General features: G+C 41.6%; 1 protein-coding gene across 8 annotated transcripts in view; it reads left to right on the forward strand.

The window, feature by feature from the left end:
• The window catches only part of LOC135896110 (G-protein coupled receptor-associated protein LMBRD2B), a 390,673-nt gene that overhangs the window by 158,643 nt on the left and 214,465 nt on the right, over positions 1 to 17,565 (forward strand). For 6 of the 8 annotated variants that reach the window (XM_065424449.2, XM_065424452.1, XM_065424453.1 and 3 more), the window contains one exon: positions 10,447 to 10,537. In XM_065424449.2, the coding sequence (XP_065280521.1) occupies positions 10,447 to 10,537 (91 nt within the window). The remainder of the gene's footprint in view (positions 1 to 10,446; positions 10,538 to 17,565) is intronic. The other 2 variants (XM_065424451.1, XM_065424455.1) reach the window with 1 other exon arrangement.

Here is a 17,565-nt window from a genome sequence, read left to right on the forward strand (position 1 = left end):
CCTAAGATCAAGCGAACCCCAAGGCCCGAGACACGTGTCTCGGCGCCTAACTCTCGGTCCTCCAGCGCCTCAGAGAGAGCGATGGAGGTCGACGCGAAAACCCCGGTGTCATTGACACCAAAGGACAAGTGCTCTCTTGAGCGCGGTAAAAGGGACAAAATCCCAATAACCAATCAGAATAAGAAAGCGATAACCTAAAGGTTATCGCTCATTTGTATAAGCCTTTTTAAATCCATGTCACCTAACATCTCACCTCTTATCCTTTCCGTAGTGCCAATTCTTACCTTTTAATTTTAAAATGGCTTTTATTATTCATTGGAATTGTAGAGGTCTCATGCACAATCTAGGTGGCATCAAAGATATCATCAACATTTTTTCACCAGTTGCTGTATGTCTTCAGGAAACAAATCTCGGTCCAAAAAATAGTCAAATTCTCAAAGGTTTCACTGTCGTCCGAAAGGACCGCGAATGTTCCACCCGTCTATCAGGTGGAGTGGCTATAGTCGTGCAGGGCGGCACTCCTACCCGAAACGTCCAATTAAATACACCTTTAGAAGCCGTAGCTGTCACCATGCTATCTTACAAAACCATCACCATTTGCTCACTGTATATTCCACCCTACACCCACTTCACTACTAAACAATTAGAAAATTTAACAGATCAGTTACCAGAACCATTTGTTTTAGTAGGGGATTTTAATGCTCATTGTACTCTATGGGGGAGTGTCAAAACTGACCAAAGAGGACAGTTGGTTGAAGATTTTATCTTATCCAATGACATCTGTCTCTTAAATTCAGGCGCCCCGACCTACTTTTCACCAACTTCTCGCACTTTTAGTTGTTTAGACTTAGCTATTTGCTCACCTTCACTTTTTACTGACCTTAAATGGGAAGCTCTCGATACGTCATATGGCAGCGACCACTTATCCGCACTCATCAAACTCCTATCATCACCAAAAACCCTAGTAACTAAACCACGTCGATGGAAATTACAGCTCGCGGACTGGCCGGTCTTTATGGAGAACGCGATACTATAAGATGTCTTTTCGCCAGAGCTAAGTATTGACAAACTTAATAAAAAAATCCCTGAGGTTATAATCCGTGCGGCAGAAAAGGCCATACCCCAGTCATCAGGTATTGTGCACAAAAAGCTAAACCCCTGGTGGACGAAGGAGTGTGCTGACGCTAAAAAAGCACAAAATAAGGCCTGGGGAATCCTACGAAGGTACCCCACCTATAGCAACCTGTTAACCTTCAAACAAGCGAAAGCCAAAGCCCGGTTCATTCGTAGACATGCTGAAAAATCATCATGGCAAAAATACATCTCTTCAATGAATAGTTCGGTAACATCAAAACGAATGTGGGATCAGGTGAGGAAATTTAGAGGAGAGTACTCATCTTACACAATACCACTACTTACATGCCCAGGCACACATACAACACTACAGGACCAAGCCAACTCATTACGGGAACACTTTTACAACATCTCCAGCTCGGCAAACTATTCAAATTCATTCTTAAAATATAAAGAGTCGGCGGAGAAACGGAGACTGCCCATCACTGGGGCTTCAGCTGAAATGTATAATAACCCCCTCACAATACATGAATTGAACAGAGTTCTCTCTGCCGGTAAAAAAACAGCAACAGGTCTTGACCGTGTCCACTACACAATGCTAGCACACTTACCTCAGAAATCGGTAGGGACACTTCTTAAATTTTTCAATATGATATGGGAGTCTGGGGTAATGCCCACAGATTGGAAAAATGCGATAGTAGTGCCCTTTCTAAAATCTGGTAAACCCGCAACATCCCCTAGTAGCTATAGACCCATTGCATTAACAAGCTGTCTAGTTAAATCCTATGAGAGCATCATAAACACAAGACTCACATTTATTCTTGAAACAAGACGCCTAATAGATATGCACCAGTGCGGATACAAAAAGGGTTGCTCCACCATTGACCATCTCGTACGACTAGAACAGGAAATACGTGACACCTTCCTACACAAGCAATATTGTCTGACGGTTTTCTTCGATTTAGAAAAGGCCTATGATACGACGTGGCGATATGGAATCCTAAGAGACCTGGCTGACCTGGGAATTCGCGGCAGAATGCTAAATTGTCTATGCAATTTCATGTCAAATAGAACATTTCAAGTACGTCTCGGCACAACACTTTCACGCACATTTACACAAGAAAATGGCGTATCACAAGGGTGCATTCTGAGCACGACACTTTTCATAGTCAAAATGAACTCTATTAATAAAATTATCCCATCATCTGTTATGCACTCATTATATGTCGACGATTTGCAAGTTTCTTGCTGCGCTTCAAATCTACCCGCCTGCGAAAGACAACTACAATTAACGATAAATAATCTGACACAATGGGCCGACAAAAATGGTTTCCGGTTTTCAACACACAAAACTGTTATAGTTCTCTTTTCCCAGAAGCGAGGTCTACACTGCACTCCAGTTCTCACATTGTATGGTACAACGCTGCCGGTCAAAGAAGACTACAAATTTTTAGGAGTAACTTTTGACACAAAACTGCATTTCCTTGCCCACATTAACTCAACTAAGATAAAAGCAAATAAAGCACTAAATATCATTAAGGTTTTATCGCACAAGCACTGGGGATCTGACCGAACATGTCTATTACGTATATACCAATCTCTTGTACGTAGCATTCTCGACTACGGTAGTGTAGTTTATGGTGCAGCCAGGCAGTCCTACATTAAGCGACTTGATCCAGTTCATAATCTTGGCCTACGACTAGCGAGCGGTGCGTACAGAACATCGCCTGTCCAAAGTTTATATGTTGACTGCAATGAGCCGTCCTTACAGCAACGCAGAGCACTACTTACACTTTCCTATGTATTACGAATTCGATCATCACCACAACATATATGCTACAGCATCGTAACACAGTGCAAATCACGGATACACTACACAAACAAACCAAACATGATTCGGCCACTAATCTTACGACACGAAGAATACTGTCAGAATTACGATGTCCCTCATGAGGCCCTGCAGGTTGCTGAAAGGCCACCAAGGTTGCCACCATGGTACAACTTTTCACAGCTATGTGACTGGACACTAACACATCTAAAGAAAAAAGACATTCCACAAGAACACATAATACAAGAGTTCCGAGCCATTCAAGAAAAATATAAAAATTACACGGAGTTTTACACTGACGGCTTTAAAACACAAGAATACGTAGGTGTTGGGATCGTAACAAAAAATTGGCAAAGTAGCATTCGGATAAATAATTTTTCTTCAGTGTTTACCGCCAAAGTTTTTGCAATATGGACGGCAGTAGAAAAAATAACCAGCGACAAGCAGATGAACGCTATCATATATACCGATTTGTTAAGCGCACTCATATCTCTAAATCTTAACTCCGCGTCTGAACCCCTAATTGGTAATATCCTAAACATGTTGGCCTATAATGAATACGGAAGAACCATACGATTCTGCTGGGTTCCAAGCCATGTCGGGATACCAGGGAATGAAGCAGCAGATAGATGCGCGTTCATAGCTGCGCACAAAGGTATAACACAAACAACACTTCCATACAAAGACAGTATCCGAGCGATTCATAAGGCCCTGACATCAAAGTGGCAACTAGAATGGGACTCATGCACAAATAACAAGTTACACACAATAAAACCCCTGCTTGGAGAATGGAAGTCGTGCAGTCACCAGCAACGCTTCTATGAGGTGATACTACGTAGACTTCGAATCGGGCATACACACCTGACACACAATTTTCTACTTCAAAACGAAAACCCACCAACTTGCGAGAAGTGTCATGAACCTCTTACCATAATGCACATTATCATGACATGTCGAAACATTGAAACACAGAGACAAAGGCTTTTACAAAATCTCTACAACTTACACATACCTTTACACCCCGCATCAATACTCGGAGATGAACCGCTAGTGCCCTTCACTGACTTGTTCAGCTTTTTAGAAGAAACTGATTTTTTACACAAACTCTAAAGTATCGCAGCTTGCGCTGCTTTAAGACTTGAATTCCTAATATCTTGTGGCTGGCGCAGCATGGCCTTAGTCGCTATTGCGCCATTAAACCCAAATTAACTAACAAACAATGTTCACAGTTCGTTTTCCATGATGAAGCATCATCTGATACAGTTCCTGTCACATCTGGCGTTCCCCAGGGCTCGGTCTTGGGGCCCTTACTATTTTTAATTTACATCAATGATATCGTCAATAACATAGCATGCAGCATAAAGCTTTTTGCAGATAATTGCATTATATATAAAGAAATAAGAAGTAATGAAGATCACTTTACTTTGAACAGGTGCCTTAACGAGATAAATGCCTTGTGTGAACAATGGCAAATGTCTATCAACATCAAGAAATCAGTGACAATGGTAGTAACAACAAAGAAGATTAAGTCAGGATTCACCTACCTTCTCAATGGTACACCCCTAACTAATGTTCAGCAACACAAGTATCTAGGACTGACTCTAGCATCAGACTTGGAAGTGAACAAGCACATTGCCAACAGCACTTCAGCAGCCACCCGTAAGCATTTCTTCCTTAAAAGGTCCCTGAAATCTGCTCTCAGTCATATCAAATTGCTATGCTATAAACCCTTTGTGCGGCCAGTACTAGAATACACCAACACGGTTTGGTTTCCTCACACAAAGACAAACATAGCCGAAGTGGAAAAAGTTCAAAGGAAAGCAATATGGTTTATTCACAACAAGTACAAAACCACTGACTCGCCCACAGAACTCCTGGCTTCATCCGGAATGGACACACTGGTAAACAGAGCACAGCAAGCTCAGCTAAAATTCATACACAACCTGTTCCAAAACCGCTTTAACATAAATTCTTCAAAATACATTACTTTCTCTACGTCTCGTATTTCACGCCATAAGCATAATAAAATGTTAGTTGAGTACCCTGGTAAAATGGACACATTTAGATACTCTTTTTTCCCTACTGCTGTTAGGGAGTGGAACCACCTTGACTCAGCAATAGCTGATATAGACTCGCTTTCAATTTTTAGTAACATGATAGAAAAGAATAAGGAATAACTGCTAGAAATATTTTAGTCTTATGCAAATTTGTTTTTTACATTGTTTAGATCTATCTCTTATGTTATGTTATGCTAGATTGTATTAAGTTATGCACTGTTAGGTTGTAAATGGTTGTGTTGCATTTATATTTCACAAGATTGTATTGAATGACAATTTATTGTATTTATAACATCTGTTTTATTGTTATAGCTGACTTCACTAATTATATGCATGAAACGATGTCTTTCTTTTTTTGCATTTTGTATTTTTCCAGACTGTACTGTGTAGCTACATGTAGCGTATCTAGTTGATTGTATTTTGTATTCACAAGTTCTATGAATAATGTTGTATCAACGCTTACATTGTAACAATATGCCCACCTGCTATGGTCTCGATAAAGAGACTGGCAGTATTGAAAATAAATAAATAAGTAAATAAAATAAAATAAATAAAATAAATAAATAAAGAGGTGTAAAGGTCGACGAAAACCTCCTGGAAGTGTATGTGTTTTCTATCCACAGTCACTAAGAAGGCTCAAAAACTGCGTAATGCCGGTTCCATACTATCAGCTTCGCTGCAATGCATCGGTGTTTAGCGGTCAAGCATACGCATTGTAATGCAGTGAAGCACACCAACAACGCAACGGGACCAATGTCACGAGTGACACTCCTGACGCTCGCCGCCGCATCTCCTATCGCAATGCAAACCCAGACAGTAAATGTGCCGGAAGGCTTTCTGAGAGATTTCGGACATGGCTGTGTTGATTTGAGCGCTTGTCTCACCTACCTAGCATGCTCCGTATAAAAGATTGTAACGGCGAATTAGGTTCCTGTTCCTTAATGATATACAAGTGCACACGCACCTCAGAATAACTATGAATCTGTACCATGTAGTTGATCAGTGTTTCTGTACTGCATTTCCAAGGGTCTATATCAGTGTTTCTGTACAGCTTTGACAAGGGCCTACATACGGCTATGAAGTATTGTATGGCAACATCTACTTTTCATACTTTGATGTTCAGGATACAAAATGTGATTCAATTCTTCGAGGCGTTGGCACGGCGTAATGCTTTGCCAGTGTTGCTGTACAGCTGTCACTATGATCTACGGTTATTAAAGTGCTTAGCGATGTTCAGTTTTCTTACTTTCACATACAAACAGTTGAAGTCGTAAACTGTTTCTGTTCCAACAAATCTCCTGAAGTGTGCGGTATGCTCAGCGACACTAATGAACAATGATGCACGATATAATGCTTTGAAATTAAATTTCTCCGATAACACACCTCACTTCCAAACATATCCTCCCGTGACTATCAAAATTTGATATGCTACCATTGCAATAAAACACAACAAACTCACCTTGGACATGGCTTCTTTGTCACGCCAACCACCCATTCTGTCGATTCTGTGCTGGCGCCTCAGCTAGAGATGAACAAAGCAAACAGTGTTCTCCCCCATAGTACCTAGGCGAAGGCAAATCTCAAGGACTGAAAGTCACCATATTTCTCTCTCACAACCACTGCTACTCACGCATGCACAGAAAGCGCGCTTAAATCTAATTTTAATGTGCTGGTGCCCTGCGCCACACATAGTTTCCTACAATAATTGCCCGCACATTGCCTGCTCTCGCCATTCTGTTTGACAAGTGCCTTTCAGACAGCGTACCAACATTCTGTGCTTGCTTGTTTAGTTTGCGTTCCAGTCACTGCTCTGCTGGCTCCAAGAAGTCTTTCTTGTGAACTTATAGACAGGCCATGTCAAATGGCACCAATACAGATGCCCTCGCACTCCGAATGAGCCCGACTCCGCAACTGAAGAGCCTCAACTGCCGCCTACCACAACGAGCTCAAATGCAGACATCATTGATGACTTGCTAGGCTGCCATGTGCCAATTTTTGCCGCTGTTACATTTGAAGACTGCACACGTCAACAGCGCGCTGTTTTCGTGTGCCGAACTGAATGATGACAAAGTAATTGAGCAAGTTCTCCCACCGTCAAACAGCGACTGATGATGATGTGCTGTGTGCTCTGGAGTCTTGACACGTGGATCTGACTGAAGCCTTTGCAGTCCTTGCATGGTCGTACAGCAACAGCACAAAACTGGCAGAGATACAAGCTTACAGGGCTGCACATAAGCAGAAGTGTGTGCAGCAATGAATCGACCACTTATTCCTTGCACAGGGGTCTTAAAACATAAATAAAATTATATTTTTTTGGATACATTCGTTTTTTTAGACATTTGATAGTTCCGACTTACTTACGTTCCTTGTGGAGGCTGAATTGTCTATCGTTGACGTAATTAGGTACATGCAAGTACAGGGTCCATCATGAAGGTAATGAGCATTTTCTGGTAAAAATAGATCTATTGACTGGACCTGTACAAATGGTTAACATTCTTCAAAATACTCTCCCCCTGCATCAATACACTTGCGGAGACGTGTCTGCTACGCCTGGAAGCACCCTGAAAGTCCTCGACGGGAATGTCTCTGAGGAGTGCTGCAACATGCTTTTGGATGTTTTCCACATTCTCCTAATGCTTTCTTTTCAGCGCTCTCTTTAGTCAGTAAAACAAAAAGAGTTGCACAGAGCTAAGTTGGGACTGTAAGGGGATGGGGGACCACCGAGGTGTTGCTCCGGGCCAGGAAGTTAGTAACGATGAAGGATGTGTGGCTGGGGGCATTGTCATGGTGGAGCTTGACCGTATCTTTGATGTCAGCCCTCACGTGTGCGACCCGGCGTTTCAATCTCTTGAGCATCTCCAAGTAAAAGGCTGAGTTGACAGTTTCTCCCTGCGGTACAAACTCAAAATGGATGATTCTTCGGGTGTCAAATAAGACAATGAGCATATTTTTGATGTGAGATGTGCTCATTCGCTCTTTCTTGGGGCGGTATCAGGTATACCCAGGTATCAATTTTACATAAGTATTTGTTACCATTACAGTTAAGTGACAAATCCTCCACTTTCATTTTTTTGATGTTTTAAAGGGACACTAAAAGTTACTGTGAAGTCAAGTTAAAGTGATAAAGCAATGCTCTAGAACGTCTAAGGCGTCAATATAATTGCGAACAGAGCTTTAGTAACCAAGAAATTGAGGTAAATGCACGACACGATTTGAGACTCCCCAGCGACATTCTGGTACTAGCCCGATGATGAAGGCACTCCTCATCATAATTTATGTCACTAGTAGTCAACTACTAGTATTAAGAAGATCATTTCATTAGATTATAAGACGGAAGAAAATGCTGCTTGTCTACTTCTATTCGATTCTAAGAAAAAAATAACATTTTGACGTTACCCTTGAGTAGTATGGGTGATCGAAAGGTTTTGTTTTCGCTCGACTTTGTGCCACGCGCGCTTTAGAGTTTTGTTATCGCGTCGTGCTGCGGTGGTACTCCTGGCTCGCGAAACTTACATTTGGAACAAGCAGCGAGAATACCACATCCATGTGATGTCATGAAATGCGCGAACGGTCCGTGGAACTTGGTCAAGGGCAGTTGCAGCGGCAAATCCAACATTACTTATCACTGTGTGCCAACGAATGAACCTCTCTGTTCGAAGTGGTTAAGTGCCATATCTCTGCCACAGGGCGCTAGCAAAGAGCCAAAAAATCACATAGTGTGCTCGCTGCACTTTCGTCCAGAGGATTACGAGTTCAAGGCCGACTTACTGAAGTCGTGCGCAGTGCCTTTCAAAGCAGGCCGCCATCGTAGTAGTACGCAACGACGCCGGTAGCGCGAGTCCTCAGCAGCAGGTCACGTTCATCAATGCTTAAATCGCTGAAGTCGAGCCCAGCATTGCGAGCCAATGTGTCGTTGTCAGGGTCGTCTATTGCAATGAGCGTAGAAGTTGGCGTCATAAAATAAAGAACCAGCTTATCGTCACACGCTTTCCCTTCTGCTAGCAACCATAGTTACGCTTTCGTGCTGCTGTCGGCTCTGTCTTGGCTCTGTTTCTGGCCGGGCGTTTCCATTTTGTGCAGAAAAGCTGTGGTGCCGTTTTATTCACCGATGGCCAATGTTGCTTTGAGACCATGACGTCAGCACTCCTCGATTGTAGGGCGGGTGATTTGAACTGCACTAGAGGCACGCAGATGCTTCAGAACGAATTTTCTCCTAAAATAACTCTCTTCTTCGCATGAAACAAGCGTTTCGAGGTTTCTGGGATGGTATTTCAACAGTCCACATTGTCTTAACATTAAGCTTTAGTGTCCCTTTAAACTGATAAGAATACCAGTCTTATATGGCAGCTGTCGTGCCATAAAAGAACACAATTCATCATTGTCTCATACCATTTTGTTGCCACTCGCTGCTCTGCCTTTTCTATTCTGGGTCATACTCGAACATTCAGCATTCGTCTCCGCTTACGATAGATATAAGAAAGTCAGGCTCGTTCTGAATCAAATGCAACAATTATTGACAGCGCAAAACTCGAAGTTCTTTCTGATCTTCAGTCAACACTTTCGGCACAAGCTTCTTGCAGACCTTGCACATTTGCAGATCCTTGGTCACTATTCCATGTACCGCAACTGTGGGCACATGTTGGGTGTCAGCAATTAGCTGGATGCTCAATTGACGGTCAGAATGCAAACTTCGCACACATGATCCACATTTTCGTCAGTTCTGGTCATTGTAGGGCGTCCAGAATGGGGTTCTTCGGTCATCTCCTCTTGGCACTCTTTGAACACTTTGTGCCACCTCCCTAACTGTGACCTTGAAATGCAGTGATCTTTGAAGGCCTCTTGAAACATCTGGAATGTTTCAGTTGCATTCTTTTCAAACTTCACACAAAACTTGATAGCGTATCGCTGTTCAAGCGCATGCTCCATCGCGCCGTGTTATCCGCTCACACTGCTCGGAGTAAACAGGCGAGCAGCTGCGTTGGCAGGGCAGAACACTCGCCATATTTCCCAACTGGTATTACCGCGCTGCCATGGATAGTCGTGTCATAATAAAACCGTGTGCATTATTTTAATAATGGACCCTGTATACCAGGTATCAATTTTAGACAAGTATTTGTTACCATTACAATTAAGTGACAAATCCTCCACTTTCATTTTTTGATGTTTTAAACTGGTAAGAATACGAGTCTTACATGGCAGTTGCCGCTCCATAAAAGAACCCAATTCATCATTGTCTCATACCAGCAATTGAAACCACAGGTGACAATTATTTAGAATGGACACAGCACAAAGAATGGTGCCTAGGGGGGTAGGATGGTTTTGTACAGAAACACCCCAGATGGCACTAGCAGCAACCTTGCCTTACGCTCTTGCTGCCCTAAGTTTGGCCATTGTGTCCTTCTGTTTTCTCACTACACCCACCCTCTCTGTGCAAGGAGCTCCCATCTTTCCATTCCAAATAGTGTAGCCTTCTGCTTTTTTTTTCAGCAGCCTGTGTGCGGCCCTGGAGCTTTGTCCCAGAAGGGGTCCTGCAGAGCCTCTGGCGTGTCGTCTACTGGACGTCCCAGGCCTTGACCTGGTGAGTGGGTGTGGCCTGGTTGCTCAAAAGTGGGCCCGTTGCGGTGCACAGTGATACTTCCAGGGCACTGTACTGCTGCTGTTGTCTTCCACTCTCTTCAGTATGTTGTGTTTTTGTGTGCTGTGCCCTGTGAGCGATACTGCACTCAAATTAACTCAACAGCCAAGACAAATTAACTAACAGAGTCCCCTTTTCAAGTTTTGGACGTTATCATTAGAGCTTAAGGCATCTTTTGAGACCCAGGAAAGGTCACAGCAGTCCTGGATATGCCACCCTGTGAAGGTGCCAAATGGTTTATTGCCTGTTAGGGCTCATGAATCATAACACAGCAAATTGGGCGAGTTGGTAGGTTAACATTTTTAGATATACATGTATATGCAGTGCTTAGTTAGTTCGCAAATTGGTCCAAAGGAAGGGAATAATATTCATTCCGCCTTTAGTGATGGGGATGGGGTCTGGGCTTTACCTATGAATTGCCATCTAACAATGAAATCCAGTTTAAGGCAAAAGCCTTTCTAGGCTCATGATGAATTTTGTGTCAGCGAACTGGCCACTGAAGTGTTCGCCGAAGCATCATCACGCCATATGAAGACAGATTAAAAATCAGAAATGATTGATAGTGACAGTTACTGAATGATAATATTACACTAGAGATTGGTAGAGGTCAGTAATGACTAGTAATGACTAATAATGACTACTAATTACTTGTAATGACTACTCTAATATTCATTCCGCCTTTAGTGATGGGGATGGGGTCTGGGCTTTACCTATGAATTGCCATCTAACAATGAAATCCAGTTTAAGGCAAAAGCCTTTCTAGGCTCATGATGAATTTTGTGTCAGCGAACTGGCCATTGAAGTGTTCGCCGAAGCATCATCACGCCATATGAAGACAGATTAAAAATCAGAAATGATTGATAGTGACAGTTACTGAATGATAATATTACACTTGAAATTGGTAGAGGTCAGTAATGACTAGTAATGACTAATAATGACTACTAATTACTTGTAATGACTACTCTAATATTCATTCCGCCTTTAGTGATGGGGATGGGGTCTGGGCTCTACCTATGAATTGCCATCTAACAATGAAATCCAGTTTAAGGCAAAAGCCTTTGTAGGCTCATGCTGAATTTTGTGTCAGCGAACTGGCCACTGAAGTGTTCGCCGAAGCATCATCACGCCATATGAAGACAGATTAAAAATCTGAAATGATTGATAGTGACAGTTACTGAATGATAATATTACAGTAGAGATTGGTAGAGGTCAGTAATGACTAGTAATGACTAATAATGACTACTAATTACTTGTAATGACTACTAATGACTGAAATGACTTGTAATGACTATGAAATGAATAATATGTCTAATGACAACTTCTAACGACTACAATTGATTAGAAATTGCTAAAAATGCCTAGTAATGACCAGCAATGACTGAAATGCTTAGTAATGACCATTAATGACTAATAAAGACTGAAATGACTTGTAATGACTACTGATGACTACGATATGACCAACATGTCTAATGACAGCTTGTAATGACTACAATTGATTACAAATGACTAAATATGCTTAGTAGTGAGCAGTAATGACTAATAATGACTTGTTATGCTTAGTAATGACTACGAAGTGACCAATATATCTAACGACAACTTGTAACGACTACAATTCATTACACATAGATAAATATGCTTAGTAATGACCAGTAATGACTAACAATGACTGAAATAGCCTCACCGTTCACCTCTTAAGAGAGACCTTAAGAGACCCTGTAAATTTTAGACTTGAAGTTGAAGTTCACCGCACACCACATTTATTGGCAGTACAACTCTAGAATGTACAAACCCATATCGAATTACTCGTTGGCGCACTCAAACTCAGTAAAAAGAGCTGCAGCTGCATTGTGTTTAGTTTCAGCGCTCAGAGTCTTGTCATCAAGTTGTCAATTTCAGTTTCTCGCGACAGCTAAGATGGCTAAAGAAAACCGTTTTTCCTAAATCCACTGTCATTTCTATCTGTAAAGGGCTTATAAAGAAGATAAAGAAAGGCGATCTCCCTCAACAGCAGAAGCAAAAAGAAAAAAAGAAGTTAGCCGTTATTCCATATGCACACTTTACGGGGTGTGAACTAAACAAAATTACTAATAAATATCAGATCTTTTCAGGGAGAAATCAATTAAGTAGAATGTGCAGTCTGGTCAACAAACTTTGGCAGGCGTCGACAACTTCATGTCGGATCAAGCACACGCCACACATGTTCAGTAGGGATGGTATACACAATATCGCTATCGTGCAGCAAAGTGCACTATAGGCAGACTGGACGGTGCTTTAATGTTCATCTTGGAGAGCACCACACTGCTGTCAGGAATTCTACGAGGTCAAATCTGGCCGCACATTGCAGGTGCTGCTAATGCAACACCCTGGTTCACCGAGCCACAGTGCTGTTCAAAAATGGAAATCAAACAAGCGGAGAGATAGTCAAGGCATATCACATGCACATAAATTCTGCCTCATGTGTTAGCCAAACGTCTATTTCACTGCATCAATAAGAGACGGAATTTTTAAATGGCTTGTTTTCTTGGCACCCTTGCATATCTGGTATGCATGACATGACCTAAGTGTTTATAACTATTTGTAAATGTGTCATCTATTTCTTGTCATTTGTATTTTTGCACTGCACATATACGTAAAAATTATTAATTATATCGGACATTCCCTCATACAGATCTCAGAGACAAGTTCTCGAATTCATGCACTGCCTTGCAAATATCTGCATTGGATGTGGTGCCCCATTCAGACTCGGAAAACCTGAAGCATTTGCTGTGTTTTATGTGGAATGGTACAATTCGGCATACAAGGCCATGGTTTCTATAATGCAAGCTCTTTTGGCTGCCAGAGCAACTCTCTGATGAACGCCAAACAGTTGCTTTCGCTTCAAGGTGGTTTACGCCAACAGGACAATGTTACAGCCTAACGCAGTGCTCCCACACTTGTGCCAAATATGCCAAATTGTGTCAAATGAGATTTCGTGCACCATCCTGATAAAAAAAGAAACACGATTTTTCACCTGAGTGCACGAAAATTAGCAACTGTGTAATATGTCTGTGGCTGCAGTGCTCTGCAGACATGGTAAGCAGCTTAACAAATCGGACTTCACGTTATCTATACATCACCAACTGATACTTCCAACTCGCCAGTGACCACCTAAGAGTCCAAATAATTAGAAGCCCAATATATCCAACTTTGCCAGAAAACAAGTGACTTCATTTTACGAGGGACTAAAAAAAGTGCCACATTGTCAGATTACCATATTCAGGGATACTATGGGGATATGTTTGCTTTCTTCGGATTTTGCATCACTAATGTCTGATGCGTCGTTGTCTATGGGTAATGGCATTTGTGGCACTGTGTTGCCAGGAATGCTATCGTCTGTCGACGTGTTTGGTGCCAGTCGTGCAAAATGCTGAAAATAGAAACTATCCCTGAAATGAATCGTCCGGAAATAAAGCCCAAGTTTGTCAACACGTTGCTGAGCACACATACGCTTGCCTACGATCTGCTCAGTGCGCATGTCTATCGTTGTCATGCTGTCGCCACAGATAGATGAAAGTACAATCAGTTAATGCACCGAAACTTCGATCCCTAACTACATAACAGGACCATGATTTTGTAGTGGTGCATTGAGACATATTAACTGCATGTTTGATGCTAATGATCTTGTGCACTAACTGAAGTGTCACTTTCGTGGCTGCTAAATATACTGGCTTGTACTATTTGTTGTTTTACTTACTGCTTTTCTTTTGAATGTTTGGTTGACTTTTTGTTGTATTCTATACATTTGAAGGCCCCTTCTGCTTGAACCACATGCAGTATCCTGGTGTTAGCAGCGCAAAACGTAAACTGGACACAAGATGAGAAGACGGGGCTACAAGCACTGACTTTCAACAACATTTATTTGAAAGAAACATAGCTTCTTATACGACACAGTTGAGCTAGTTGGTAAGGATTCATATGCAAAAAAAGAGAGTACCAATTCAACACAGCATTCGTGTTGTCCACTTCTCTACTCTTGTGTCCTGTCTGCATGCCTCACCTCTTTTTTGCATAATGCTTCTTATACCTTTGCCCATGTGCCACAGACACGGCATCACATATCATGTGGAACATGCACTTTTTTGTACTCAAGATAATGACTGTACGTGCCAAAGACCAAGTTCTTTTTTTTTTAGTAACAAGGACAGCATGCTAACACATTGGTCACATTGGTCAAGTATGTAGGGCAAACTGGAAGATGCACAAACACAAGACTAAAAGAACATTAAGCTAACGTTGAGCAGGTAAACAGGAATCTAGGTACCACGTCGGGGATTACCCCCTCTAAAGCTTGTGCTGCAGAATTCAGACTCTGTGAGGTGCTGAAAAACACAATGACCAGCTGGTTTGGGAGATCAGGTTCAGGAGCTGGTTCAGGTGAGGCAGCCGACATTGCCAGACTTTTTCATTTCATTTCATTTTATTACCTTAAAGGACCCAATAAATGGAGTGTTGCATAAGGGATGGCAAGAATAAAAATACATAGTCACAATAACAGGAAGTTTACATTTTTGATGAACTTCGATGGGCACATAATGACAGCAACGTTTTTGGGAAGGCCGTTCCAGCCTACAGCTGTGCGAGGAAAAAAAGAAATTCAAACATGACAGTGCTTGAGCGTGGACGGGCAACCCGTAGCTGATGGTTGGTGCGGTGTGCTATCATGTAGGGGGAAGGATATAAGGTGCGATGCGCATAGGGCTATAAAAAAAATTTGTGAAATATAGATAGGCTGGCAATGCGACGACAGAGCGATAAGGGGGATAATGCAGATGCAGTTTTTAAGGAGGAAACACTGATATCAAAGAAATATGACGAGTGGATGAATCGAGCTGCGCCATCTTGTACAGATTCAAGATCATTAATTAGGTACGCTTGATTAGGATTCCAAATAGGTGTTGCAAATTCTAGTTTTGATCTGACAAATTATTTGTAGGCTAATAATTTTACTTGTTGAGCAGCATGATGTAGATTGTGTTTTAGAAATCCTAACGTCTTGTTCGCGGATGATATTAGCAGGATGCATTGTTGGGCAAGTTGGTTCATTCTATTTAGAAAAATTGGATGATATTAGGTTAGTGACATAAGAATTCCAGGAAAGATCGCTCGAAAGTGTTACTCCTAAATACTTGTATGAATGAACTAGTTCTACTGGAACTTCAGAGATTACGTAAGGAAATACGAGAGAATTACGGCGACGATGAATGGACGAATATTTACACTTACGTAGGTTAGGTTCCGTTAGCCACTCGTTCCACCAGTTCTGGACAGCATTAAGATCACTTTGAAGAGAAGGTTGGTCAACAGTGGAAGTAATAGCACGATATATCACACAATCGTCCGCGAACATATGTATGGTAGATGTTATGTTTAACAGTAAATCATTTACGTGTATTAGGAAAAGTAGCGGGCCAAGCACGGATCCCTGCGGGATGCCTGATGTTACAGACTGAATTATAATTCCTATTAGTAATGGTGACGAATTGTGAACGATTAGTCAAGAAATCTTCAATCGACTTCAGTATATTTTGAATCTGTTACAGGGCACGGGAAGAAGGAAAACTGAAAGAGGTTAGTTCGGGTTTATAAGGTGTTAAAGAATCAGCGTGACGATGCCATGTTTGGTGCACTGTAAATGGTATAATGTGAGCCTGTGGGTGGAGGGACAAACAGTTGTTTTTAAGCAAGAAAAGAAATTTCAGTCATATTTTTCTGCGTAGTTGTAGCGTTGGAATATCACATTGATTCATTAGGCTAGTAGGAGAGTCACTCAGTCAATAAAAAAAATAAACCTGACAGCTTTACGTTGAACCATCTCTAAAGCATTAATGTTAATTTTCTTATAGGGATCCCACACAATGCATGCATATTCTAGTTTCTGTCGGATGAGTGTAGTGTAAGCCACTAATCTAGTACCAGAAGGAGCGTGCTTTAGTTTGTGCCTGAGGAGACAGCTTCGTGAAAGACGAGTTACATGCATTAGAAATGTGGCTATTCCAGCTGAGGTCACTTTTTATTGTGATTCCAAGTTGTTTATATTGGCTGACTTTGGTCAGCGGTTCAAAGTCGAGGTTATAGACAAACAACATTTTATTATTATTTTTTTGTTGGGGGGGGGGACATGTAAACAGTTCTTTCTCTGTTCAATTCCATGCCCCACCGACTGCACCAGGAAAGAATGTTTTGAAGGTCAGAGTTAAGCATTAATTGATCTTCATGGCAAGTAACCTCGTTAAACAACGCACAATCGTCAGCAAATAGTCTAACTTGAACAGGATGAGAAATTTAGTTAGTGATGTCATTTATGTATATCAGAAATAGTAAAGGTCCTAGCACGCTACCTTGAGGTACTCCAGAGGTTACTGAAAGTTCGTTAGAAGGGTAATTGTGAATTGAAACGAACTGCTTGTGATTAGACAGTTAAGCTGCCACCCAGTTAATAATATAGACTGGAAGGTCTATCGACTGTAGTTTTTCTATAAGTTTATTGTGAGGAACAAGGTCAAATGCTTTCTTAAAGTAAAAAAATATGACGTCAATTTGGCTTTACTTGTCAAAAGCACTTGCAAAGTTGTGAATAATTGTGCTTAATTGTGTCACAGTAGAGAAACCCTTCCAGAAACCATGCTGATGTGGAGAAAGTACTTTGGTTCACTTAGGAATTTCGTTATTTCATTAGCTATTATATGTTCAACTAACTTGCAACATGATGAGGTTAATGATGTTGGACGATAACTAGTTACTAGGGTTCTGTCACCTTTTTTTCGGTATGGGAATGACACGTGCAGTTAGCCAGTCTGTAGGAAGATTAGCCGAAGATAACGAGGGACGGAAGATAACAACAAGAAAAGGGGCTAACGCTTCAGAATATCTGCGCAGAAAAGCGTTCGATATGGTGTCTGGTCCTGGAGATGATTTAGCTTTGAGGTTCAGCA

This window comes from Dermacentor albipictus, chromosome 6, assembly GCF_038994185.2.
Source record: "Dermacentor albipictus isolate Rhodes 1998 colony chromosome 6, USDA_Dalb.pri_finalv2, whole genome shotgun sequence".
NCBI classification, from domain to species: Eukaryota; Metazoa; Arthropoda; class Arachnida; order Ixodida; family Ixodidae; genus Dermacentor; species Dermacentor albipictus.